This window comes from Brienomyrus brachyistius, chromosome 16, assembly GCF_023856365.1.
Source record: "Brienomyrus brachyistius isolate T26 chromosome 16, BBRACH_0.4, whole genome shotgun sequence".
Lineage (NCBI taxonomy): Eukaryota > Metazoa > Chordata > Actinopteri > Osteoglossiformes > Mormyridae > Brienomyrus > Brienomyrus brachyistius.
This window is the reverse complement of record NC_064548.1, coordinates 7,219,552-7,247,398: the sequence shown is the minus strand read 5'-3', so window position 1 is coordinate 7,247,398 and position 27,847 is coordinate 7,219,552. Positions and strand designations below refer to the sequence as shown.

The 27,847-nt window shown below is 50.7% G+C and overlaps 1 protein-coding gene across 4 annotated transcripts in view; it reads left to right on the top strand.

Moving 5' to 3' along the window:
- Positions 1 to 1,698: 1,698 nt before the first annotated feature.
- The window catches only part of mgat5 (alpha-1,6-mannosylglycoprotein 6-beta-N-acetylglucosaminyltransferase), a 62,143-nt gene continuing 35,994 nt past the window's right edge, over positions 1,699 to 27,847 (top strand). For 3 of the 4 annotated variants that reach the window (XM_048978487.1, XM_048978491.1, XM_048978489.1), the window contains exons 1-3: positions 1,699 to 1,843; positions 14,748 to 15,152; positions 24,296 to 24,469. In XM_048978487.1, coding sequence (XP_048834444.1) covers positions 14,912 to 15,152; positions 24,296 to 24,469 — 415 coding nt within the window. In that variant the 5' untranslated portion in view covers positions 1,699 to 1,843; positions 14,748 to 14,911. Of the gene's footprint in view, positions 1,844 to 2,529; positions 2,876 to 14,747; positions 15,153 to 24,295; positions 24,470 to 27,847 lie in introns of those variants that run through there. The other variant, XM_048978488.1, reaches the window with a different exon arrangement.

Here is a 27,847-nt window from a genome sequence, read left to right as displayed (position 1 = left end):
CCAACTTTCTCTCGGTAGGTGTGGCGCGAAGGGCAGCCACCCATGGCAGCGCCCAGGGAGATGGACCCGTATACGCGCTGAGACCCCGCTTCAACCGGAACCCTTTTATCACAGGCACAGAGGGATTGCTCGCTGAGCCACATGCTGCCCCAAATAAACTTTTTTGATTTTAGCCAGTAAATTTATATACATTTTCTTTGCAGATTTTTGCTGGTAAATTTACATACAAATTCATTGTATGTAAACGTACTTGGCAATAAACATACGTTTCATTCAGTGAACATTTTGCATGACGTAAAATATAACTTGCTTTTACAATTAAAAAAATATGCGGCAGATTGTGATTATTTTTGGAATCGCGTGATTATGTACGTATGACATTGACACGTTCTGAGAAAAATGATATACAATACAATAGACAGATAGCAGCTAAAATTAGAATTGTTTTTAGAATTCATTTATGGATTTTAAAAGTTAACACGATAAATTAATATAGGCCTATCTGCTGGCCGATTCTTAAACATTTGACATATTTACAGATATACAGCTGCCAATAATATCACATTCATGTCCAACTCAACCCTATTTTTAATTTCATTACCAAATTAATTACTAATTTTCCTAAACATCTGTTCCTTTTGCCCTTTCATCAAAGCAGTCATTGTCCACTGTAAAAAAATATATGAGGAAAACAAGCCTCGAGTAACCAAGATAAATTTAGGTACTGTGAAGATTATTGGCCACAAGATGGCGACATATATCAAGTTATCAAAGTAAACACCCAGCAGGTCAAATCTAGGGTTTGTTCGCTTAACTCTTGTGTTTTTCAGAAAGAAAAATATAAACACAAATACATAAACAAAAAGGTTGCATTAAAGTATGCAAATACACTTTTAGGTGTAGGTAGCCTAAAATTTTACAAACAAAAAATTTAAATCGATTTATTTGAATGATAGATTTTTGTCAGTTAATTCATGAAATAACCTTTGACAATGAATAGCATTATCAGAACAGATGCATATCAGTCCATTTTCCAAACCGCTTATCCTTCTGGGTCGCGGAGGGTCCGGAGCCTATCCCGGAAGCTATGGGCACGAGGCAGGGAACAACCCAGGATGGGGGGCCAGCCCATCGCAGGGCACACTCACACACCATTCACGCACACATGCACTCCTACGAGCAATTTAGAAACTCCAATTAGCTTCAGCATGTCTTTGAACTGTGGGGGGAAACTGGAGTACCCGGAGGAAACCCCACGAGGACATGGGGAGAACATGCCAACTCCCCGCATATGGAACCCAGGCGGTGACTCGAACCCTGGTCCCAGAGGTGCGAGGCCAGATGTATATTAATATTTAAATAGTATGACATAATTTGGTACTTGTGTTACTGTTTATTGAGTATCTTATTAAATACTTGATTGAAATTTTTGGTGACCACTTCCATGCTATACACATCAGACAAAATAAGTGGGGCGAGTATAAATTCTGGTAAATACTAATTTAACTGTACAGTCATTCAATTGTTGTGATGCTTCTGGAAATGAGTATTTGTTTTTGATAAGTAGGATCGTGTAGAGACAGTGCCTAAGCGTTTTCCTTAGCACGAAGAACTTAGAGATGATGCCTAAGCTCCGCCGTCTTTCAGTACTCGGAGAGTTTAGAGACGGTACCTAAGCGCCGCTGTCTTATTGCGCTCACGGCTCGGAGCTGAGAGGCGGTTGCGGGGCTGAGTAGCGGACGCATGGTGTAGATTAGTGCGTCTTTGCTCCAGAAGAGCGTCATCCGCAGACCTGGGGACACATAACTGTACAATCTGTAACGGAGGAAAAAGAACGTAAAAGGTACGCTGCCATCCATATGCTTTCATTTTCATACCTCTTTTCAATGGTAAATTATTGAGACGCAATATTCTCTGCGCCTATCCGGAGCGCTGGCTGCCCACTGCGCAAGGAGGTAAATACATCGCGTTTCACCGTGGGAAGAATGACTGTCACGATGCTTTACTTCATCTTCTTCAATATGGAGGAAACGGAATGGTTTATTGTTAATTTTATTAGATCTTTTATTTTAAGTGGTGCTGAATCTTGTTTAATGCTGTTGACTGTCGACTGGATAGACTTGGAGCCGACTACGTGATGCTGTATTACGTGTTTGTATTCTTGATAATTAATTGTGTAGTTGCTCATTTTTGTAAATGCTTTGTGTTAGAGTGATGAGAATACTGGTCACTTTGCACACAGGTAGTGTTATCCGAATCATGAGAGTAATCGCTATGTACATATATATATATATATATATATATATATATATATATATATATATATATATATATATATATATGCTTCTACTATTTTATTGTTGTTTTATGTAGTATACCTGAGATTTATTTATGAGGAGCAACTTACTGAAGTTACTGAAGACGACGTGTGTAGGAAGATTAGAGCTGTGTAAAATTTCTTAAATATGCGGCTTTCAAATATGTTACATGATTTTTATGAAGTAGGTCTTTTTCATTGTACCCCTTTCTTCCCTCGTATGCCACAGTTCACCGGCATCTGCTTGCTGATCAGCTTCCATGTGCTGACAGATAATGAGACGCTTTGCGTGTTTCACGGTGTTTGTGTGAAGCGAATCAGCGGGCACCCGCGTGCTCTCGGCCCCCTTAACGGAGCACCGGCTCGCGCGGAGGTGACGCGGGGAAACGCGTTTCCGCGTCGGGCCGTAATCGACACATAGGAATACAAACGGAAAAATGACACTTGAGTGATATACATGAGAGACATTATTTGTGCACAGCGATGACTGCGTGGAGCGTAGGTGACAGTTACGGTTTATGATAGTATAACCGTTTCATGTGCACAAAACGCTGAACGGTAAGAAGCGTCTTTTACGCTTAATTTTAAAACAAAACCATTTTTTAAAACAGCATTTCTGCTCAAAGAAACCTGTCCGTTTCTGTGCTCTGCTAAGGGTGAAAACACTTCATGACCAATAAAACTGTAACTTGGTTGGGGTGTTACAAGGCTTAGAAAAAACGGTCCGGCCTCCCTGGTGCCAGGTTTTGAGTTTTCCACATTTAGGGTTGGGCTGTCAAGGAAAAATACAAACAGACACTGAATGCAGCATTTTTACAGTAAATACCCACAGACACCAGTGCGTTTCTGTCCAGTGTTGTGTTTTTCATACTGTCCTCCTTTAAGGTGCGTCCCAAAGGCACGTTTGGGTATTCCTTATAAGGGTAATATCTGCCACCTGTCCCGAGTTGCCTTGTTTTTCCTGAAAAGGCCAATATTTTCATAAGAACATTGTCCAGCAGGGGGTTTATGCATTTGCATGACAAAGGAGAGAAACCCAACAGAATGGGCAGCGCTCGTGCGATAATGGGGGCGGTATGACAGGCATTTCGCCTGGACTATAGAGCAGCAATGGCTCCGTTTGTGAATGTGACATATAGATAGTAAGGAGGAAGCAGCGCAGGTTTATACGCCAGAGTCAGCTGTTTGTGACAGAGTTCTGCAGTGCTTGTAGACCCTTAAGGTGTGTAAATACCACGGTCATGTGACGGCATCCTTAATGCATGGCTGCATCTGTTAAAGAGACCAAAAGAAAATCCAGCTTTAAACAGCTATTTTGGAAAAGGCTATTTAGAGCCTTTATTCCAGTTCATTAAAAATTCAGGAGCTCTATTTACTGAAAAGAATGAGAGCGACATCTTAGGGCATTGGGGTGATCGCCAGTAAAGTAACTGCTGTTAGTTGTTCCACTGATTGGACGATTCCAGTTTTAAGGCAGGCTGTTGAACAACTGCATGTACAGGCAAAATGCCTTCTTGCGGTACATTTCTCAGACTGCAGGTAGACTGTGCAGATGCATACCTTTCTGGAAAACCAAAGCGTGACGCTTTTTAGAGCATCTCTGCGAAATCTATAAACACATCTAACGCATAATGAAGAAGATTAACTAAGAGCGAAGCTGAATAAAAGTCAGCCTTGGTCACCAGCCATGTTCTTGAGATTCTTACATCATAACAAGTTCATCCCTGGACTGAATCAAGTTCATATCTGAGGCAGAATGTCAGTCTATCCCAGTGTTTGCCGAACCGGTCCTCGATGACCCCCCAGACAGTCCACATTTTTGCTCCCTTTTAGCTTGTAGCACGCCTGTACCAAGCAGGTATTCGGTGTTCTCGATTGGCTGGGAGTTGGGAGGGAGCAATAATGTGGACTGTCTGAGGTTTCCCAAGGACTGGCTTGAGAAATACTGGTCTGTCTCACAGGAATTACAGACCGTTGGTGTGAGGAGGTCAGAGCAGCTCGATCACACATGCTTAGAAGCTATAGGATGTTTCCAGGCTCAGACCGTAGGTTAAGCCCCTCCCCTATTAGCCTGGGCTCCCAATTAGAAGAGACCCACCCTTCATCACAGGAAGGCCCCTGCCTTGCCCCCCCCCCCACATGCTGATTCAGGTCCTTATTTTATTCCCCGGACACCGTTGGCACTTTTACGGAAAGGGAAAGTTACGATTCGCTCTGGTCTCGCTTCCTCTCTCCACAGTGAAAAAAATCTGCTGAGGCTGAATCGCGAATGAACATTCCTGTATGAAACGGCACAGACCAAAATATACATGCTCTCTGCAGAAAGGGAGAGGAGACCTGACCATTAACTGTGTCCCACACACAGAAACGGGGGAGCTGTTTAACTGCAAGACTGCCATTTCTCTCCATTTTCTATCTTATTTTTAAATCCAGCAGGATCTTTTACTATTTCTATATAAATTAGCTGAGGAAGGTATCGTCTGGGATTCAGAGTCCTTAAAATAATCAGCCGTTAATCCTCCCCAAACCTACCTCCTGCTTTTGTAAATCTTTCTACATCTCCTCTAGGTGTTTCTCAGAATTACCTCCTGCTCTGGAGTGCTCTGCAGTCTTGCAGTGAAACGTCCTGAATTTGCTTAATTCCCCTGCGCATGTGCATCTGATCCAACCTGTGAGAAGCATCAGCCTCGAACAGGCCCAAATAGCGCGGCGTGTTGAGTAAACATGCGCGGCTGCTTTGATTGCACCCCGCGAAAGCGTTGCGAGCTCACAACCCCCTGCAAATGTTTGATGGGCTGCCCATCTGTTCTGAGTCTTAGTCAGTGTCTACTTTTTTAATCTGCGGCTTCTCTCAGATTTTCTCCTGCTGGGTCTTGCACTAGTGGAAAGCTAAGCACAAAAACTTGAGTTTATACAATTTATACAGGATCTTTCTCCTTAGCAGAAGGCGGTTCTTTGTTGTTTTCAGGAACTCAGTTCATATTAAATTAGATTAAATTATATTAGATAAACTTTATTGATCCCAAGGGTGAAATATCTTCATGGTTGAATAAAACTAGACTTAACTCCAGCCGATATCAGATGTACTATAACAATTCTTGGGTGCCATGTAAGTCAATTGTGAATGAATTTCTCAAAATGTCATTCTGTCATGTTGAATAAGATGAGAGAGATGGTATGTATATGAAATGATGATATTTTATTGGTCCCTGTGAGGAGAATCTCTCTTTCCCTACCCCATTTTGCTCTCCATTACACACAGACACTTATGTTGGTGAAAGTGAGCTTTGCAGCAAAGGATAGCCACTTACATCCGAGAAGGTGGGGGATAGGGGTCTTGTTCAAGGGTCCACAGATGTGACTGTACTGCTGAAGCTGGACTCAAACCAGCGACTATCTGACCACAAGCATGGAGACTTAGTTCACTGAGCCACCCGCTGCTTCCATGTGCCTGTAAGCTCTGGCTTTTCAGCGTAACGGTGCAGGTGTGGTTGTCCATGTCAGACGGGGCTTCACGTTTCCCTTTACTGCCTATGGCTGGTTTTCTGCCTGAGTGCTTGTCTGGTTTGCAGAAGGCCATCTCTCCATGGAAACCTCTGGTGAACTTTTGTTCTGTGGGCCGAGTGCAGGTCTTCATGGTGAAGTGAGACGGAGAGCCTGTAATTAAGGCAGGTTCTGCGATTGCCTCAGGAATGCAGACCTTTGTATTGGAAGAGCATGAGAAGTCATCTTCTCACTGGCTTCTCGCTGTCATGTGTTCTGCAGGGGTGTCACACGCCTCTGAGTTAATCTAAGGACTCTAGAAGGTCTGCTCCACATCCTGATATGGTCTAAACCCTCAAGGATGTGCTGTCTCCGTCCTGTCTGTCCATATTCTAATATACTCACACTCAGAAACTTGACTCTGGACCTAATGTGAAAGATTCTGAACAATGGCAAACGATGGGTAATTACTGGAATATGGAATTGACGTTTTACTGACAAAGTAAGCTCATATTGTGAGAGGGACTGCAATCTTCCTGCAGAGAATGATGATTCGGCACTCCGGTGTTCCTGGTTTGCTCCCTGCACTCAATTCCTCTCTCCATGCAGGCTGGGACATGACTGTCTGCGTCGAGGGCATTCCGAGCTGGAATCTCTGCCGATACTGTTGGCACATGCAGAGTATGGAATGCCTATCCACTGGCGTTGCTGTCATATTAGTGTACCAGGGAATTTACCTCATTCACTTTTCATTCCTTCACAGACTAATTGAAACTGAAAGTAGACAGGAAGTAATTGAGGCATTTGTTTAGAAATAATCTTGCTCTTACAGCAGGTTGGATTAGGATTGAATGGCAAGTAATGTTAAAATGAAATGACACGCAAGCAGTGGGTTTAGCTGCACAAACTGTAGGATGTTTATTCAGAAGAGGGTTTGGCGTGATTTCTGCCAGGGGAATACAAATATCCATCCATCCATCCATCCATCCATCCATCCATCCATCCATCCATCCATCCATCCATCCATCCATCCTCATGTTCACAAACACTCACACACTATACTCTACTCTACTCTACTCTACTGTACTATACTATACTATATTGTACTGGACTGTACTGTACTGTACTGTACTAGTCACGGATCCCTGAAATATCTCCATATACAAATCTCTGTTTGTTTTCATACAAAAGGGAAGTCTGCATCATTTATGCACTTCCTCAGTTAGGACATTTATTTTTGTTAATTGGATGCCACCCTTGTCTTGGAGAGCTTGCATATCCCGCCTGGGGAAGGGCCCTGTTTGGGTGTGTACAGAGGTCACGCCATATAACTGGGCTTCCAGCAGGATTACAGCTCAGGGGCGCCCTGTAGCCACTAGACTTATTCTTGTGGTGTGTTGGTGTGTCTGCATACGCGTAAATCTGTTACGGAGATACTGGGATTCTCAGACCCCGAGTCTCACCACCTCGACTTGAACTCAAACCACCCCAGGCCTCATTAAGCTTCTGGGAGTCTCACCCCACGTCCCACTCTGTTGGTCTGTGTCTGATTGGATAGAGGAATCCCCCCCCCTCCTTTTGTGGTTAGATGCCCCTTTTCTCAAGAGAGGGGCCCTGTACCGCTTTGGCCAGTAGGAAGCTTTAGTCTCTGCCTGTTAGATGATGGCACATTAATTTGAATCAAACCCACTGGCTCCCCATAGCCTAAAGTGTAAGAGTTCAGCACATTTAAACACATTTAGGGAGCAGCATGTGCCTTGCAGCAGACCCCTACCTGCAGGTTACCCGAGAGCCACACGGTCTCAGTTACGCCAACCTGGTGGACCGATCACACGTTTCTTTCCAGAGCCCTGCTGGCAGCAGACATTTACCCCAGCTGAGTTGGGATGCAAAAAGCTTGTCTGGTCTGAGTCATCTGAGACGGATGAGGTCCTGCAGGACACGCCGACCTCCTCACTGGTGCAGCTGGGGTCGCCGAGCCACTCGGCTTGCAGCCGCACCTGCCCAGCCGGTCAGCGTCAGCGATGGTTCGTTGCTGCCTTCTGTACTATATCCTGCGTGGTGCTGGAAAAAAGATCAGGGGAAAATGGAATTATTTTTGTTCATGCGGTCAGTACGCTCAGGATAAGCAAGTTAAAATGTTCACACACAGTATTCCAGTCCAAGAGAATCTAATCGGTATCCTCAATATGATTTCCCCAGTAGAACAAATTTCCCTTTTCTTGGAATCGCAAATGGAAAATGACCTGCTTTGACCCCTTTGCCAGATGTATTATACAGAAGCTTTAAACTCACTGATTCCTATGAACAGTCTGTGATATGCATTACAGTTTTCAATATTGCTGCAAAACTAGATGATGACCAGGTAGACCTTGTGAACTGGCCTGAGGAAAACACTGATTGGTTCTCCCGGTTTCCACAGAGCAGCTGGACCACAGTGCTGTGGTTAACTACCAACCTCGATGTCCCCGTGGAGTAGGAGAGGTAATATGTCAGCACATTGATGGACCTGTATAAAGGGCTGTCCCATTCCTCTTCCCTCGTTGAGTGTTAGGTGCGAGGGGTCAATGGGGCGCCCCCCCCCCCCCCGTAAGTAAGCAAAATCAGCGAGCTTCCCATGTGGCCTGTACCTCCTCTTTAGGGGAAATGCAGAGTACAGATGCTTTTCTAGGCAGCACCCTAATTTTACACATTGCTTAAAATAATGTCCATCTTTTATCTGGAAGCTTTAATATCCCCAGAAGGTTTTTATTAAAGGCAGGCTGATCTCTTGACGAGCCGGGCCTGTGCTTCGTGAGGGAGATCGGGACCTGAGAGTCTCCCCCGCAGTACAATTAGAGCACAAGGCAGCCAGCCGTGAGAAACCTCATCCCCACCAGCAAGCAGCCCAGGCCACGTACGCACCAGCACACGGACCGAGCAAAATGGCTGCCCGTCTGTGACCAGCGACCAGTGCGGGATGGTTCAGATATCGGGCTGGGCCATTTGTGCCTTTTTATCTGCAGCCTTGATGAATCAGAGGCAGGCCAGACAGGCCTCTTGCCTTCATTCAAATTCAGATTTGTACATTTCACACATTTCCTGTGAGAATTGTAAACAACTTAAATACTAACGCCGCTTTACACATCTGAGGAGTTAAATGCTATGAGCTGGGAGGGGTGGGAGCAGAATCTGAGGAAGGTCATTGCTTCTGCACCCGACAGCTTGACCTAACCATCCCTTAACTTTAAAGGAGCAGTAGGGTGTCATGCCCGGCTCGTACGATCCTCGTGTGTGCCACGCCCCCCTGATTATCTACGTGTGCTTCCCTGATTGTACCCAGCTGTTCCCTGTTGTCTTGCCTATTTCAGTCCGTGTCTTGCCTTAGTTCTTTGTCCTTCATTGATGTTTGTTAGCGTCAGTAGATGTTTCCTGATCCCTGTTCGATCCTGCTCCCTATTAAAACCCCCGTTTTCCCCGAATTCCGCCTGCTTCCTGCCCGTCTGCCTGCCCGTGCGCATCACCCGCTTACCCGGCGATCGTAACATAGGGTTAGGGTTTTCGGATGGATTCCTGTGATGTTTGCGGTGCCTGAGCTGCCTTCGAGAGCGGCTCGCCTTTCTTCTCAGCATGAAGCGACAGAGCGGCGAGGCATTAGCATTAGCACGGCTGTGTGAGCGCGAGACGTGCTCTGTGAAGGTTCTAACAGACCCGAGCGCCTGATGAAGGTGCTGTTTGTGGACACCTGAGGAGAAGCACATGTTATTCCCATCCCCTGGCCGACAAGGTGCAGGGGTGTCCTCTTTCTGCGGTCATTCTGTCCGGGGCGCTTTTCAAGTTTCACGTACAGATGTCCATCGCTGTCCATGAGCCGGATACCTTGGCCGCCCATGGCGTCTATCAACAGCTGATTGGCCGGCTTCCCTCGGTGGGGGGTCTGACGTACCGTGCCCCATACATACTCTTGCTCTTTCGCGTGGAGGAGGTCTGGCGGAGGCCGGAGAGCAGGTTACAGACATGAGCGGGTCCTGCAGCTTGGGAGGCGGTCGGCACAGCCAGCTTCTCAGCTCACGCTTAGTGCTCAGTCCGTTTAAAGTGACGCAGAGGCTCTGCTTTTTGATAACAGGCGATACGTTTCCACTCGAGTGTGAATGTGGACCGGCATCCTTTCACGAGTGTGCGAGACGTTCCCCTCCTAATCAGCCTCCATTGTAGGTTTCTGCATTTTTCATGAAGCTCGCTTTACGTCTCAACGTGACACGTGAATTATGAATAGGTATCACACCATTGGAGTCGAAGAATCTGAAGCATCTGAACTCATCAGAGGTGATTGTGTGCTACAGTGCAGCCCACAGTGTTGTTCAATCACTCCGGTGATCTGTGTATGCACAGAAGGCATTCCTGTTCTTAGTGCGTGTTTAACGTCAGATTCCTTTCAGTGATTATTCCACGCGTGTTACAGCAAGGCATGATGGAGGAGGGACGATTCATGTAGCAGCTCTTAATAACTAGGGTTTTACTAACAAAACTAACAAAAATGGAGAACCAGAAACCAAAGGGAATGTGAGGGGTCAAAATACAACTGATAAAATAGGAACTAAGGCAGGGAGGAACAGGGGGAAAAGTACAATAACTAACCCTGGGTAACTTCAACTAATAATCGCACAGCAACTCAGGAAAATAGCCACAATGAACCACTGAGGAACAGAACGAGAACAGGCGCTTAAATACACTACTAGCACAATAAGATGAAGGACAGATGTTAGGGGTATCTTCTTCTAAAGATACGCTGGAAACCAACTAGTCTCTGAACACAGAACAACACGGACAGCTGCAGTGACTTTTTACTTGCTGTAAGGGAAGTCCGGTCTCGACCTCGAGGTGTCAGCCTCTCAGCCTGACACAGCCAACTTCGAAGGAGGAAGTCTCCTCGCAGTATCTTTTATTGAGGTACACTAGCAGGATATGCAAATAACATTCAACATTGTTTATCACCATGTATGGGGTGGAAATATTCAAGCGACAGTTCTTAAGAAGTGTTATTGCTAAATTAAGATCAAGCTGCTGCAGGGTGTTATTTCTAAGAAATGGCATCTAGCAAAATGACAATAAAAAAGTACATATTTCTCTAACAACAGGTGAGAAACATAAATAATCAGTCAATCACTAGGGACCCGGGGCAAGAAGGAACAGGTTTTGTATATTACAGGGGTGGGGAACCTGTTCCATGGAGTGCCGTGTGGGTGCAGGTTTTTGGGATGATGTCTCAATCAACGAGTAATAAAACAGTGGTTCTCAACTCCAGTCATGGGGACCCACTGCTATTGGCTGACTGAGAGGTCATCCCAAGAACCCGCACCCACAGCGGCTCTCCATGGATCAGGTTCCCCACCCCTGGCATATTACAGTTAACAGGCACTAGAGAATAGGAAACATTCACAAACCTTGAGGGCTATCCACACAAGGAGAGACTAGGAACACAAGTAAAACAAGACAGAACTAAACAAGGCACGGGCAGGGTTACCGTAAACAGAGAAACAAAGCAGAGACATAGATTAACAATACCAGACGCTAGGGGATAAAATAAAACCAGGATAATGAATAAAGGTGAGGCTGGCCTCATGACAGAGTTGCTCCTTCCTAAGGTGAAAGCATCTAGAGTCTCACTTAATTAGTACGTAATGGAGTATCAGCCAGCACACTGTCACAGTCTGGGAAGTGGGGGGTATCTCAGAGTACATTATGTGAACCCTCGAGGCTCATCGATCTGTCTCTAGTGAGTCGCCCTCGTTTACGCCAACGAGCTTCCTCCACTCCTGACCCATGCGGCCACACTGTGGATGCCTAGAGTCGAAGACCATATCCTCAAAGAGCCTTTTCTGGGGCCGGTGGCGGAGTACTGAGGGCAGAGCGGCTTTTATCCACCATAAAAGCTTAAGAGAGGATTTGCTCACTTTGCGATTCTGCGTGACGATTGTTACTCTGGCGCCGCATAACAGAGGGATTCCCAACCCTCCCGGCCAGCTTTCTCGCTGACTTTAGGAGGGTCCGCCGTGGATGAGCTCAGCTTCTCTGTCCGTCTCGCTGAGTGAGTCCCTGCGTGAGGAGGTGTCATTCCACTCTCAGAACGCGTCTGGCCGCCTCTGAAAGACTGCAGCAGGTACCCGCATTTAAAAAGAGAGCAGCACATGTGAGAAGCATGTGGTGCTTTGGCCTCTGATGCTGCCAAGTAGCACTCATCTCTCTCTGGCAATTTTTCTGCAGTGTTGCCATCATTTAAGATGATGTGGGGCGTCGTCTATAGGGCAGAGACTATGAGGCTCCTGCGGGGTCCTGTCCTTGTCAGACCCTGGATTTAGGGGAAGCTGCTTTGTGGTAGCCCTGGCTTTACTCTCTCACACATCTGCAGAGCTTTATTCCTGCATTCACCCTCTCTCGCCATGGTCTGATTTCACAGATTGACAGGTTGCTTACTACTTTAAGTTCATGTGTCATTTTTGTAGGAGATATGTGTTTGATGGCTCGATGGTAGCACTGGGTTGGGGGTTTGAAACTCATGTTGTCCCGATCTGTGTGGGTTTCCTCCTGTAGTTAGGTTAATTAGCCTGTAATTAGACTGTAATCATCATAGCTTGTGATTGTGTATGTATGTGGACTGTCATCCCATCCAGGGTGCCTCTCTGCCCTGTGCTGGCTGGGACATCCTGCCTGACCACGATAAGTGGCTGGAGGATCTGTCTGTGGAAGTGGGCCCTCAGGTCTGCCCCCAGACGCCTTCTGCTCTTCCCAAACCCGCAACCCCCCAGTGCAGATTCCAATTTTAGTGGTGGTAAGATGGTCTCTGGTGTCGCATGGCGTGTGACACGGTGAGTCCCTGCGTTTCCGTTGGCGATGAACCCGTGTGACTCAGACCCCGCCCCCCACAGGATGCCCAAGGACCATGCCATCTGCCTGTCTTCGTGACACGTTCACCATCATCGCCAGGTCAAATCCAGGGCCACCATGCTGCCCTGTCATTTCCCAGATGCTGAAACAACTGTGATAAATCTGTTTAATCTATCTGTCAGTGTAATTATCTAGGAAACATAAGCAGAAGTAAACAAACGGTTTTACACAGTGTGCGTCTGGCTGTGGTCATTTTGTTCCCCCTCCAGCTGAGGGCGGGAAGCATGTGTCAGCTTTGAGTGCCGCTGTGAGTGTGTCATGCCCTCCCGCCATGACAGATCCGATATCGCGTCTCTGTCACTCCATGCCCCTCGCTCAACCCCCCCCCCCCCCCCCCCCCCCCAGTACACCTGTCATCCTGAATCTGCATCCCAGGTCTCCGCCCCTCACACCTCAGCTTGGAAAGCACCCAGGTACGGCAGGACCCCCCTCCCCCAGGCACGGAGCCGTCAAACCTGCACTGCCTGTGATTCGTCCTGTGCTTAAAGACCAGCCCTGAGGCTGAGCTCAGCAGCCAGGAAGGCTCAGGTCCAGTCGCGGGATGCAAGCTCGGCTCGACCCTGTCCAGGTCACCACAGTGCCGGTCTGGTTTTGCCAAAGCGGCAGTTCGGCCAGACATCACGACCATAATTCACTCTTTGTAAATAGGATGTGATGTTGGCTGTAAAGTTAGAGAGAAGGAACCCCCAGTGCTGCATGATTTCCATCATCCGCACAAAAATGGGAAGTCCTGGTGTCATGGACACACTGGGACGGCCTCCCGACCACAGCACCTTTCTCTGTGTTTTTATCTCTTGCTCTTTGACCCTGGGTCACAGCCCAGTTTGTTCCTGAGATACATGCCTGACAGCCTGCTTAGCTTTTAGATGTTGGGGAGGTATAGCGGGATTCTTGTGTACCACAGCAAAAGTTTACGTTCATTCATTTTATTATTAAACTTCTGGTGTTTGACTTTTAAAATATTGATCATTAATTTGTAGAGTAGTTTTCCCTGATGGGAAAGGTTATCCAAGCCTGAACTCCATCAGTTTTATAATTCACTCTAAATGTACTTGATGAGGGTCATGCTGTCTACGCACTGTAGGTTGTTGGTTGGATCCCCATTCCACAGCTGTGTAGTTTGGTCATTTTGTTTGGGTTCCCTGCAGGTTTATCGGTCTCCTTCTGCTGTCCTAAAACATGCCGTCAGGTGAACTGATGTCACTAAGTTATCCGTAGATTGTCTGAGCGCTTCCCTGTGACATTGTGGTGTTGCCGTGGCTCCGGGGATAAGGTCTGAGATCACAGCAGAGGCAGATGTGGACGACGGACTTATCCTTGTATTATGGTGAGATATGTTTGAGCACCTCAGCTTGCTGTAAAGCATCATCTTAGAGTCTTCATTGGTACAGCCATGTACTGAAATCCCTGCTGAAGGATTAATACTTAGTGCTTAATCATCTTATCTTATTAGTATAGATTTGTCATTTGCATTCATTTATGATGGATGGATTAATGAACTGGGAGTTTCTAATTCCAGGACTGAAATGACCAGATCAGCCGAGAAGCAGGCAGATCTTATAAACCCTACACAATCATGTGGCTACATCTGAATGCAGACGGGGGGGGCAGGTTGACTTAGCGAGAGGGTGGGGGGCCTGACCTGAACGCGGTGTGAATGTCCAGGCCTGGCACACTGGTACCAGCAGCACTGACACAGCTGCCTTGCTAGGAGTCGCACACCTGACAGGGTCAGGAGGGACAAGAGACGGTGTGAGGGACAGAAGCTCCCATTCTGGGTAAAAAGGAGCTGTTAATGCGGGAGGTGAGAGGAGCAGGAGGAGACTGAGCAATGGTGTACAGGAAATCTGAGTTCAGACCAGGATGGGGTTCTGGAGGTCAAACGGGTTAGTACCTGCTTGTAGTTAGATGTGGTCGAGCAGGGCTGGGCGTGTCCTCTGAGACTTTGTGAACAAGCAGCTCCTCTGCCAGATGACTGGATCTGCCTCTCAACATAAGCATGCACCCTGTTTTCCCCCCACAGGATGACTCCTGGCCTGGGGGCCGCCCAGGACGTACCTGACTCCGTGGGGGGGTGGTACGCCTGAGGGCAGCGACTCAGCTCGGCACCCTCTCCCCACCTCGGCGCCATGACCCGGCTCTCCTCCTGAGCCTCGCTCCCCCGCGCCTCCTTGCCGCCCGGCCGCCATGGGATCCTCGTACCTGTGGAAGCTGTCCTCTCAGAAGCTGGGCTTCCTCCTGGTCAGCTTCGGCTTCATCTGGGGCATGATGCTGCTGCACTTCACCATCCAGCAGCGCTCGCAGCACGAGAGCAGTGCCGCCCTGCGGCAGCAGATCCTGGAGCTCAGCAAACGCTACGTCAAGGCGCTGGCCGAGGAGAACCACGGGGCCATGGACGGGCCTTATGTGGGCACCATGACTGCCTACGGTAAGTGTGACTAGCCGGCTGTTTCGGCACATGGGTTCGAATCCTACCTGCACTCTACCTGTGTGTGTATGGATTGCAAATTCCCCTCGTGTCATGTGGTTCCTTATCGCAGTCCAAAGACATGCAGTATGGATGAATCGGGTCTCTGGGTTTCCCATACTGTGTGATGTGCACATGCCTGGTGATGGACTTGCACCCTGTCCGGGTTGTACCACTGCTTTCTGCCCCTGTGCTACCTGGGTTAGGCTCCAGGCCCACCTTATAACCCTGCTCTGAACAAGCGGTTTCAGGATGGATGGTGATTATTTAATAGCCTTTATCCTGCAATATACAAATATATTATATATGCAATGGATCTATCGTAGGAAAAATAATGCATTTATTAAGTTTCAAGAGTGTTATTTAATTTAATAGGCACCCGTTATCGATTTGCTATTTCACAGATGGAAATGGGTTTTTAATCTGCTGCCTTTGAACTCAGAGCAATAATGTGATTTTGGGGGGAAATGGAGGCTTGAAGGGATGGGTGGGGGGGCTGACCTGGCAGGTCACCGGCATTGTGCTGTCCTTAGCAGCTGGTGATGACACACGTGACCCACCAAAACTTGGGTGACCCAGGAGAAGAGAGCTGGATTCCCTCTGGTTGAAAAAAATTCTCACATATGGTGGGAGGGCTTGTGCTAAGGTCTGCTATGTTACTGAAGGTGTCTGGTGCGTCATGAACGGTTGGGGGGGGGTTTTGCTACTTCATCATTGAGGCAGCCCCAGTATAGTGGTCTGGGACGGTTCCACACTTTATTTCTGTTTGTTTATTTAGTGCACATTTTTATCCACATCGACAAACAAGCAAGGCAGATAGTACATCATAAACAGACACCTGTCAAGGAGCCAGCGAGGTACCATGTGGACGTACTGCACAAATGCGATTTCCGCACACATCTAGTGTTGCCGGGAGATCATAACCAAGAAATTACCAATGACAGAGCGGGTCAATGGTCACATGACCTGTTTGAGGCGATCACAAGCCAGTCAGCTGAGTCCCAGTCAGCTGAGCTTCATGTGGGGCAGGAATGACACAGTGGGACATGTAACTGAATCAGGGCCACGCGGCAATGACACAGCTCTTCCAGCATATCAGATTGCCCTGGGCTCTAGGCACGTCACTGCGTCGGACACGTGGCCGGGCCCTCCCTGTTGGGGGGTGTCCTGTGGAGGGGACCTGCTAGCATTTAGCAGAGGATTCACCGAATCGTAATTAAGGAGGTTCCTGCTGTATCCATTTACACAGCTGGAGAATTCACTCCACTCTCAAGGGTACAACTGCAGCTCCAGTTTAGGACTCTAACCCTTGACTTCTTCTGCCTCGTTCCCCCAAAGTTCTCTGAAAACACTGGCACTGAAGTTGGAGGGGTCGCAGCCAGAGTCCCCTGGGGGGTATGGGTGGAGTCGCTAAAGTGGGCCACCCCCTGGTCCGTTTAGTAGATGGTTCCCACAGCGATAGCGGGCGGAACATGGCTCCATTATCCCAGATCTGGATAATGATATCATTAACTGAGCATGATTATTTAGGTTTCAGGCACAGGGAGAATTATCTCCAGGAAGGCATGAAATGAGTTTACGCACGAGGAATCGACAGGGACGGTACATCTGTTTGCCGTGCCGTTTGAGGCGGTCATGGGAAATTAGCGGCAGAGGAGCGGGGAGAATTAGCACTGTGGCTAATTGAATTGTCTTACAGCAGTCATGTACACAGGCCCCTTGCCCCCCAGAATGAGCGTGTTGGGGGCAATCTGACCCCGTCGTCATTTGAGGGTCTTAAAAACAGCCCCTAACCTCAGCACTAAACCTTGGGCTTTTCATGGCGCTGGAATTTATCACCATTTCCTGACCCAGACCCAAAGTTCAGAAAACAGTCATTCACAATCATCTCGTGCCATGCTGAGCACTCCACACAGTACAGAGCAGTTTTTATCCCACTCTGATAAATTAAACTGCTGATATTATGACATTTACCACAACGGCGGAGGCCAAGGCTAATGTCTGGAAGGTGCCTCTTCCTGGTGCTTTGAACATGGGCTTAGTCTTGACGCCGACATCCGTTCAGTCAGGGGTGCCGCTCCTGTTTCCCTCCGCAAACACTGCTTAACGTGTTTTTGCATACGAATTAGACATTTTAACGAGGAAACACCAGCACCAGTACTGCGCTGAGAAGGTGTCTCGAATTTTATATCCCAGCGTGGGGAACTCAGGCCCAGAGCTGGCGTTTGGCTGCAACCCGTTTGGAGGTTTTTAAAGGTTTAAAGTTACGGCCAGTGAATGTCGGGCCAGGAATATGGGCGAAAGGCAGTAGCCGTGACCCGGGGGCGGGGGGTGTAATCACACACACACATACTGCCCTCTACTGGCAGTGTTCAGGTGGAGTTTGGGAGAGGTGGTGCTTGTGAAGTCGCCCCCCCACCACCGACACTCGATATTTGGTCTCTCCAAAAAGAGTTGCATTCACCACTGAAAGAATTGTATTTTTATCGAGAAGGATCGGCCATCACAGAATCTTTGTTCCCCTGACCTTCTGACCACTGATGCAGGAAGTGGATATCGATGGATCCAGTTACGGCCCAGTCTGTAGCCATCGCCAGGGGGCGGGGGGGGGGGGGGGGTATTGTTCGCAGCCATCCATCCGCTAGGCCGGACTGCGCAGAACCAGGGAGAGGTCTGCATCTCAAGACAGACCAGAGGAGAGACCCCCCTGTTGGTAATCCATGGTGCAATTCTGAGCAGTTTCAGGCAAGACCACTTTCTTTAGAAGAGAGATGTCATCTGTCTGTTGCAACATCTTTCATGTGACGTGCAACTCGCGGGTCACCTTGGAGTGGTGGTCGGGTGGGGGGGCACACAGATCGTTCTCCTCAACCTGCTCCTTTTGTAGTTTGTGTTTCTCACCTCAACCCACTAAGAGAAACTGCCTGATCAGTGCCTGATCAGTGCTTGATCAGTTCAGTGGTGGGACAGGGCACTGCCCAGAGGTGGGTGCAGGGGAGAAAAGCGCTGTGAGGCTGGGGAAACGCCTCACCTTGCATTTTATGCTGTTTTCACGTACATTTTTTATTCCGGTTAGCGGTGTGCGGGATCTTGGCAGGGTGTGCGGTGGCTGCCGTGGAAACAGCCCGCAATGGCTGCCATGGTATTTACAGCAGCACCCCACATCAATGAAGGGGTACCAGGCAAGGTAAAGGCAATAAGATTTTTCCCACGATTCCCCTTCATGTCCGGCTGAAAATGGGACAGACAGAGCAAGGAAGTCTCACAGTCCGTACTGAGGACCTTAAATATCCCTGGAAACTGAGGTTGCCGTCGTTAATAGTTAATGGTCTTTCTTAGGGACACTGACCCGGTTTAGTTTGTCTTCATAAACATTGCTGCAGTAACAATAAGTCATTTCATTTGTTTTTCTGATTAAATCAAAAGGATCGTCTTTCGTGTCGATGGTATTTTAACCAGGGCGACTCAGACTCAAAGCTCTCAGTTAAAACCTGTTTATTGACTTTCCCAACAAACAGAGTCTGTGACTGAGTGCCATGAAGCAGGACGCCCACCCACTGTGCCCAGCGGCCTTTTAGATTAGAGGTTACTGCCCTTCGTGGAACGTGGAACTGGTCACCTGCTGGTCAGCGAGGGCTGTTGGGCTTTACCATTGCTCAAAAGCAGTGATGTCACTAACTTTCCGCTGGGGCCAGGATTTGGCGGAACCCGGCATTTACACATTGCAGATTGAGCAGATATTTTTGTCCAAAGGGATGTACAAGTGAGGCAAATAGCACATTACAAACGTACGGCTATCGAGGTGCCGTCTAGACATAAGTGCAGCTAGGCTGAACTTCCAGTGAAAGCCCAGGTACGAGACTAGGCGGCCAGAAAGAATTAAGGAACGTTAAAGACAGGATGATCACATGATGCTCTTTCAAGGATCTATCCCCTCTCATTTATCCTAATGGAGGATGGACTGCATAGGCGATCATCACACCATTCAGGCATCCTTATCTTATTGGTACCTAGTCATGTGATCTTCGTGCAACTGGTCCATCCTTTGTGGTTCGTTCTTCCATTGGACATCATCAGCAGGTGGAGAGTTACCCATTTGTGATTCCCATCACTGCAGCGATATTCAGAGTGTGATGCACACTGGCGTGTTGCGATGGCTCAGCCTGTCAGTGGGGACTCCTCGTCCGCATGATGCAGCCCGCAAAAATGTTCAGTCATGTCATTGGTGTCACGAGTCGTGGGCAACGATCGCGAGCAGAGAGCGGCGATCGTGCGGAAGGAGCAGGCAGGCAACAGTATACGGGAAAACGGGGGTTTATTCTGGCTTCGGGGAGCCGGGAACACTGGACGCAGACTGACATCAACTGACATTAATGACAGACAAAGCAAACTGGGGAGACCAGGACTTAAATACACGGAACCAGACAGCAGGAAACAAGACACGACTGGGCAGGATCAGGAAATCACACGTGGGTAATTAGGGGGCGTGGCACACAGGAGGAGCGGACGAGCCGGGCATGACAGAACCCCCCCCCAAAGGCGCGCTACACCGGGCGCGCCAAGGAAGGGGGCGACGGACGGGACGAGGCAGGACAGGACCTGGAAAACAAGAACAGAATTAACGCAGGACAGGGAACAGGACCGAGGTACAAAACAGAGCGAGGGACAAGACAAAAGACAAAACCTGACAGAGGGTCGGGAAGGCAGACAGGCAAACCAGGAAGGGAGACACAGAAGGAACGGGCGGAACAAAGGGGCCAGGAGTGCAAGGCGGGTACACCGGGGCACAAGGAACAGAGACGGGAGGAACAAAGGAACGAGGAACGGAGAAAGGAGGAAAGACAGGAGGAGGAGCAAACAAAGGAGGGACCAGGGCAGGAGAGAAGGGAGAGAAGGCGGGGGAACAAAGGGGAGCCCGTGGGAGCCCCAGCGGGCGACGGGCGGCAGCCGGAGGGGCCGCAGGCGGCCGGGAGGCCGGAGCCGGAGGGGACCGAGAAGGGGCAGAGGAGACAGGGCGAGGGACCCGCGGAGGGGCCAGGGAGGGAGCAGGAGGGAGCACCAGGGAAGGGGACGAGGGAGCTGGAAGGGGCCAGGGCGAAGGCACGGAGGAGGGGGGAGCCGCAGCAGGCGGCGATGTCCGGGGGAGGGCCGGAGGTAGGGGCCCCGCAGGCGACCGAGGAGCTGCCGTCGGAGAACCCCCAGGCGACCGACCAGGACCCGGAGAGGGGAGCGAGGCAGGGCGACGAGGCACCGGAGAGGGACCCGCAGGCGACAGCCGACCCGGAGGGCCAGGACCCGCAGGCGCCAACCGAGCCCCAGCGCAGGCGAGGCAGGGCGAGCCAGGGGGCAGGGCGGGCGGGACCCCAGCCCTGCGTCTGTGTCCCCTCCCTTTACGGGACACAGACATGACCCCAGGTTGGGGTCGAGTTCGCCGGGGCGAGGGAGAAACTGTCACAGGGGGCGCCTCGGGAGCTGCTGCAGCGCGGTCAGGAACTGGAGCGCTGACAGGAGCTGCAGGTGACTGCAGTGGGGGCGCCTGCCCGGGAGCTGCAGCAGGTGGCTGCAGTGGGAGCGCCTCTGCAGGGACAGGAGCGCGGTCAGGAACAGGAGCGCGGTCAGGAACAGGAGCGCGGTCAGGAACAGGAGGTGGCTGCAGTGGGGGCGCCTGCCCGGGAGCTGCAGCAGGTGGCTGCAGAGGGGGTGCCTCTGCAGGAGCTGGAGCGCGGTCAGGAACTGGAACACGGTCAGGAACAGGAGCTGGCTGCAGAGGGGGCGCCTGCCCGGGAGCTGCAGCAGGCGGCTGCAGAGGGGGCGCCTGCCCGGGAGCTGCAGCAGGCGGCTGCAGAGGGGGCGCCTGCCCGGGAGCTGCAGCAGGCGGCTGCAGAGGGGGCGCCTGCCCGGGAGCTGCAGCAGGCGGCTGCAGAGGGGGCGCCTCTGCAGGAACTGGAGCGCGGTCAGGAACGGGAGCTGGCTGCAGAGGGGGCGCCTCTGCAGGAACTGGAGCGCGGTCAGGAACGGGAGCTGGCTGCAGTGGGGGCGCCTGCCCGGGAGCTGCAGCAGGCGGCTGCAGTGGGGGCGCCTGCCCGGGAGCTGCAGCAGGCGGCTGCAGTGGGGGCGCCTGCCCGGGAGCTGCAGCAGGCGGCTGCAGTGGGGGCGCCTGCCCGGGAGCTGCAGCAGGCGGCTGCAGTGGGGGCGCCTGCCCGGGAGCTGCAGCGCGGTCAGGAACAGGAGGTGGTTGCCGTGGGGGCGCCGGCCCGGGAGCTGCAGCGCGGTCAGGAACTGGAACGCGGTCAGGGACAGGAGCGCGGTCAGGGACAGGAGCTGCAGGTTGCTGCAGTGGGGGCGCCTGCCCGGGAGCTGCAGGTTGCTGCAGTGGGGGCGCCTGCCCGGGAGCTGCTGCAGCAGGGAGAGGGGGCGCCTCAGGAGCTGCTGCAGCTGGGGGCTGCGCTGGCTGCACGGGTGGCTGCGCAAGCGGTGGCGGCTGCGCAGACGGCAGCGCAGAGGGCGGCCCGGGCTCAAGGGCCGTAGTTGCCAGCGGAGGCGGCTGCGCAGGCGTCGGTCGTTGCGCCTGCTCGGGAGCCGGGTCCGCGGATAGAGGAAGTGCCTGCTTCTCAGTAGCAGGCTGCAGAGAAGGGGGTTGTACGGATGGCGGAAGCGGCGGCGTCGGCAAGGGGTCAGGAGCTCGTCTAAGACGAAGTAGCTCCTGCAGGTCCTCCGCGAGGTGCTCGAGCTCGTCCGGTCCCGACCTGGGGGTGAACGACTCGAATCCTTTCTGGAGCCTTGCGGTGAGGAGCGTTGCTGCGGGACCCTCGGGAATGGCTGGGTCCCCGATCACCCTCCAAAATAAGCCCTGGAGGGCGAAGAACTTATGCGCCAACCGTTCCTGAGGCGAGGGTGGTACCTCGACAGGAGGGACTGGCCCGTCGGGCAGCGGAGGCACGGTCGCTGTCCTCCTTGGGAAGCGAGGTACTCGCGGGATCGCCTCTCCACCTGCGCGGATACCGCCCCGATTACTCAGTCCCTTGGGGCAGTACTGGTGCAGTGCGAGGGGTGGCAGCTCATCCTCCGTAGGCGGATTAACGCCCGGAATTAGGACGAGCTCCTCCTCTTCATCGTCGCTATTATCCCAGAGCCGGGACAGGAAACAAGCTCCGGACTGGAGCGGCTTGACCTCTGGGGCTAGGACCGGCTCTCGCTCTCTACCCTTGTTAGGGAGCCCAGGGCTTGAGAGCGAGCAGGCACCTAAAGCGATCGATTCCTCCGGTACCTTTCTTCGTCTCTGCTTCCTCTTCTTCGGTTGGTCTGTCATTCTGTCACGAGTCGTGGGCAACGATCGCGAGCAGAGAGCGGCGATCGTGCGGAAGGAGCAGGCAGGCAACAGTATACGGGAAAACGGGGGTTTATTCTGGCTTCGGGGAGCCGGGAACACTGGACGCAGACTGACATCAACTGACATTAATGACAGACAAAGCAAACTGGGGAGACCAGGACTTAAATACACGGAACCAGACAGCAGGAAACAAGACACGACTGGGCAGGATCAGGAAATCACACGTGGGTAATTAGGGGGCGTGGCACACAGGAGGAGCGGACGAGCCGGGCATGACAATTGGCAGGATTTCAGCCCAAATCTGGGCTACTCATCAGACTCACCATGGCGCCAATCTTTGTCAAAGCTGTGGCGGTGTTTCTTAGGTATCGGTGTCCTTCTGGAGAATGAGTAGAGGTTGGCAGAGCTACATGGCAGGCTGACCAGCCTGGTGCATATCACACTTACAGTAAAGTGGCTCAAGTTTGTTGGTCTACGTGATGGACTCTTCAACCGGAACAGTGACATTTTTAGCATCTGACAAGCATCTGACAAGATTTCGTTTTTTATTCCATCCCAAGAGTCATTGAAGATCGCCAGTCAACATCCTGGCCTAGTTTCTCGGCATCTCAGCGATGCTGTGACTCTGGGGAATGTTCTGGACTGTGATTCAGATGCAAACACGTCACAAGGATGCAAAAAAAAACCTTGATAGTGATGCATGAGAACAGCAGCTCAAAGCTCTATGGCCATCATCTCTGGAGGGAACCGAGCCTATTTGGCTGTTTATGTGTTAGGTCTCTCCTGCTATAGGACCAAAGATATCTACAGTCTCAGAGAAATGGCTACTGATAATCATCCCGATCTCAGACAGGGATACAAAGCAACCATTGCTGTACTAGGATTTCATATGAAAGCCCTGTTTGACATCGTCTCTGTGTCTGCTTTTGTTACATTTTCTGGTGTTTGGTGTAAGTGGTCTATGGGTGAGTGAGTTATTCGCAGTAGCAGTAGTCTGTCTGTTCCAGTTGGGGGCAGCGGCCTGCTGTGTTTTCCCAATTGGCAGCCTATTTTTGCATTGTGGAAACCCACAGTCTGACGTGGGCCAAGCTGAATGGCTGATGATCCAGGGGGATCCGAGGGAATTATGCAGCCCTTCGAGTAAGGTGCGTGCCGACGAGTTTAGACCTGTAGCCTCCCAGCACGCCCACCCCATCACAGTGACACAGAGCCGGAGCAGAGGGGCCGTGCTGACAGACTACCTCCAGCCCTGCTTTTAAATACCACTAGAGACATTCTATTTCAGGGCTTGATACCCACCCCCCAGATAAAGCAGTTTTGTTTTTTGCTCCCAGTGTGCCCTGAGTAAATCATCCCAACTGCAAATAAAGGGAATTTCTGCCCCAGGGCTGGTGGATGGATCCGGTGAGGGAAACAGGTGCAGGTGGAGGTGGGGGGGATTTGACAGCAGAGCCAGTCTGCACCCATGGTCGGTTACCATAGTAACATGACCCACCACCGTGACCCAGTCAGGCGGCCCCGAATGCTGCTTACCTGCCCCTGCTGTGTTTAGAGCCCTGCCAGTGTTACACGGCAGACACAGAGAGGTTAGGGAGACCCTGAGCAGGCAGGGGCCGCCTGGGCCATGGATCCCATATATGTGTGCACTCCAGTTTCAGCTGCTGTGTCTTCATGATCCCTCATGTCGGATGTGACGATTTCCACTCTTTCTGCTCTGGTGGATGCGGAGGGCTTGGCTTTCACTCCGGATGGCTCACCACCCTGTCCCCCGCAGACCTCAAGAAGACGCTGGCCGTGCTGCTGGACAACATCCTGCTACGACTCGGCCGGCTGGAATCCAAGGTGGATAACATGCTGTACAACAGCACAGGCAGCAACCTGACCAATGGCACGGTGCCTAGCCAGGCGGCACCCAGCACTAGCAACACGGAGAGGGTCAGCGTGGCCGGTGGGTCTACCAGTGATCGATCGATCGATCTATCTATCTATCTATCTATCTATCTATCTATCTATCTATCTATCTATCTATCTATCTATCTGTCTATCTGTCTATCTATCTATCTATCTGTCTATCTGTCTGTCTGTCTGTCTGTCTGTCTGTCATCTGTATGCCTGCTCATTTCTTTATCTATCTGTCTGTCTGCCTCTTTATTTATCATTCATCTGTCTGTCTGTGTTTTTTGTCTGTCTCTTTCTCTATCTGTCTGCCTCTTTCTCTGTCTGTCTGTCTGCCTGTCCATCTGTCTGCCTCTACCTACCTATCTATCTATATATATGTCTGTGTATCTGTCTATCTATGTGTCTGTCCATCACTCCAGTCTCTCTCCCGCCATATAATCTCACTGTTAACCTATGCTCTGCCTCCTCTTTCCTCTTTCTGTCATCGCTGCCAACCCCCCCCCCCCCCCCCCCCGCCCCCCCAGCCATAGCACATCTGAGCATCCATCATTAACGACACTCTTACTCAAATACGCTTCAGTCTGCAAGGGTACAGAGAGTACAGAGGGTACAGAGACCCCTTTTAAAGGATTCGCTCCATAAATAATCCAGATTAGTAATCCAATTAGCACAACATCCACTCTTACTGCTTTAATTGATTTTATTTACGATTTTTTTTAGGACTGTACAGCTGAGAAAATGGACGGTGTGTTGGTTTTGGATTCAGGGAAGGAATTTCAGTAGCCAACTTTTTCAAAGGGGTCTTTGTGTAGAAACCTAATTAGGTTAAAATAAAGTCATAATGATTATGTTACTAACAGCAGGGCTGTTTCCACACCGGCGATTCTGGGCATGCCAGGAAAGTCGGATCGCTGCCGTTGGGCTTCTGTGTGTCCAGAACGCCTGACCGCATGGGAACCGCATGAGGTCAATGCCATAGCGAGCCCAGCTCTCCTGGGCACCCCGGAACATTCTGTTCCTTGTGCGTAATATGGCCCAGGTCACCCACCATGCCAAAGCATCAGCCGCTCTGAAACGCCCTGCAAAGCCTTTCCTGTTTTCCTCTGGACGTCCAGCTTTCCGTTAGCGATCCGGCGCTTCGCCTGCTGAAGCATGGGAACGGAGGGCAGCCGAGCAGCAGAGAGAGTACCCGGCGTGCAGCAGGGGGGCAGGGGGCAGATGCTGTGGGGCAGGGGCTCTCCTGAAGGTGCTGCTGTAGAGAGAAAAGCGATCTTTCTCCAGCTGATGGGTGTGAGCTGCCTTTCCTCTGCTTGGCTTGGAAACCAATTATGGAGATAGAATCTGCAAGCACCCGGGACCAGCCCTCCCACTGCTATCGAGGTCGAGCAGGACCCGGGACCCAGAGAGGGGACACCAGGGAGGCGACACAGTGACAGGGCGATGACAGAGTCATCAGGGTTCCTCGTGCAACCCCTCCGGATGGAACACCAGCTTCACAAGGTCTCAATTAGAGCTACATCGTAGCTCTTCAGTACTTACGCTCTGCTGCGCCTCTCTGGGTCCTTCAGAGCTGGGGGGCTTGAGACAGGTTGGCGCGGAGCCAAGCTCTATCTGCACTGACTCCTTTTTGCTCGTATCGAGGGCCATTAGTAACAGTTTAACTACAAGACGATGTCATTAAAACCATAAAATCACAGAAATAACGACCCTGTGGGATGATGGACGAGAGACCCTCGACATTCATCTTCCACGACTAATGTGTCAGACGGGAGCAATCAATCCGTCAAGGGATTAAGATGAAATATTCCCCGGGTCTCCGACTCTCTGAGCTACTGGGATCATTTGTGTAGACTGACTAGCGAGTGTCACCTTAAATAGCCCTGAAGTCATCTCATAAATGTTCTCCGCAATCTGGAAACAGTACTAGGCAAATGTAAGTATCGATTTCTTGCCCTAAAAGGCAGGTTGAAGGAAAGATGCAAACGTATCGATTTCTTTAACCCAACAGTGTATACTGTAGGATGATGAGACCTCTCGGCACTAGATGAGCTGTCTGTTACATTCCCTTGCGGGTTTTACTCCTGCTCACTCTGGCAGTAAGCTGTCAGAGCCGTAAAATGGGAAAGTTTGGGATAGCAGCAGGAATAGGTGTCTGTTGAGCAGCCACTCAGAGGTGTAATCAGAGGAAGCCATTTTCTTAGCATGAACGTGCATGAAGGAGTTTAGTGGGACCTATAGAAACTACAAGGCTCTCTGCGAAGTCTTCTCTTGGCTTCATTTAAAAAAAAAAAAAACTTCCCATAATGCATCTCTCTCTCTCTTTTGGTTTGCTTTGTTGACATAGTGCAAACCGAGAGCTTCAGACGTAACGCAGGGCCCATGACCATGACTAATTTGCAGAACAAAGCGTCTTCTGATTTTCGCGTTTGATCCCAAAAAATCTAAGCGATCCTCCTACAAAGAGCTCCCGCTGCCGCTGTCCTCCTCCAGGTCCACCTCGCCGAGCCACGCAGACGTGACCACAACGTGCTCGTTGTTCTGGTGACAATGAGCAACTTGCATGTACTCCCCATGCCCCCCCCTTTAATGTCAGTGAGATCTCACATGCAGAAAGACACCACTGTGCCACCATCATGCCCCCCTCCCCCACACTCCAGTTCTGAGTCTGGCACGCGTGGCTTTATCTGATAGGCCTACTACCCCCCTGACTTTTTATGTGAGAAGGTATTGATTGGGCGAAACCCCGTCAGAGCCGCCAGTTAACTTGCAGAAACGCTGGGTCAACAAAGGAATGTATGCAGCTGGGGGGGCATGTGTCCATCCCGCTGGGATTAGCCTAAATGCAGCCCTGACCCCCGAGTGTAATCCAAGGAGCTGAAAGAGATCGCTTTTAAAGATCAATGCAGTGCCCCCCCCACCCCCCTCCCCAAGGAGCGGTCCTTCGACCTCTGGCTGCCGGGGGGGGGCTTTTCTTCTCTTGTCTGGTCACCGCTGGGGGGTGTTTGCGGCATGTGAGGGCAAACCCGCCAACACGGATACTCCAGACAGGGTTGCTGGTGGGCGGGCAGGGGCGGGTCTTCAGTCCTCCGGTCCCGGAAAACACTCGTATAACTGCACAGGGTGTTAGGTCAGGATGCACGGCCCAGTTATGGGTGATGAACTCTGTGCCTCCAGCTTTGGGTTTAGGCACCAACAACTCAAAGACGCATCTTAGGATTTTGCACATCAGCGTCCGAAAGGCGTCCCAGGTAATTTGTGCTTTAGCCTCCCAGGTGGCACCATTGATCTCAAGCGACGGGGAAACAGTGAGACTGTTATCCTGCTTTCAGTTACTAGTAGACATTGGATACAAGCCTGAAATGAAAATGTTATGAAAAGCAGCCCTCTGACTGTCTGCTGTTAGCCTTCTGCTGACTAGCTGTAATTC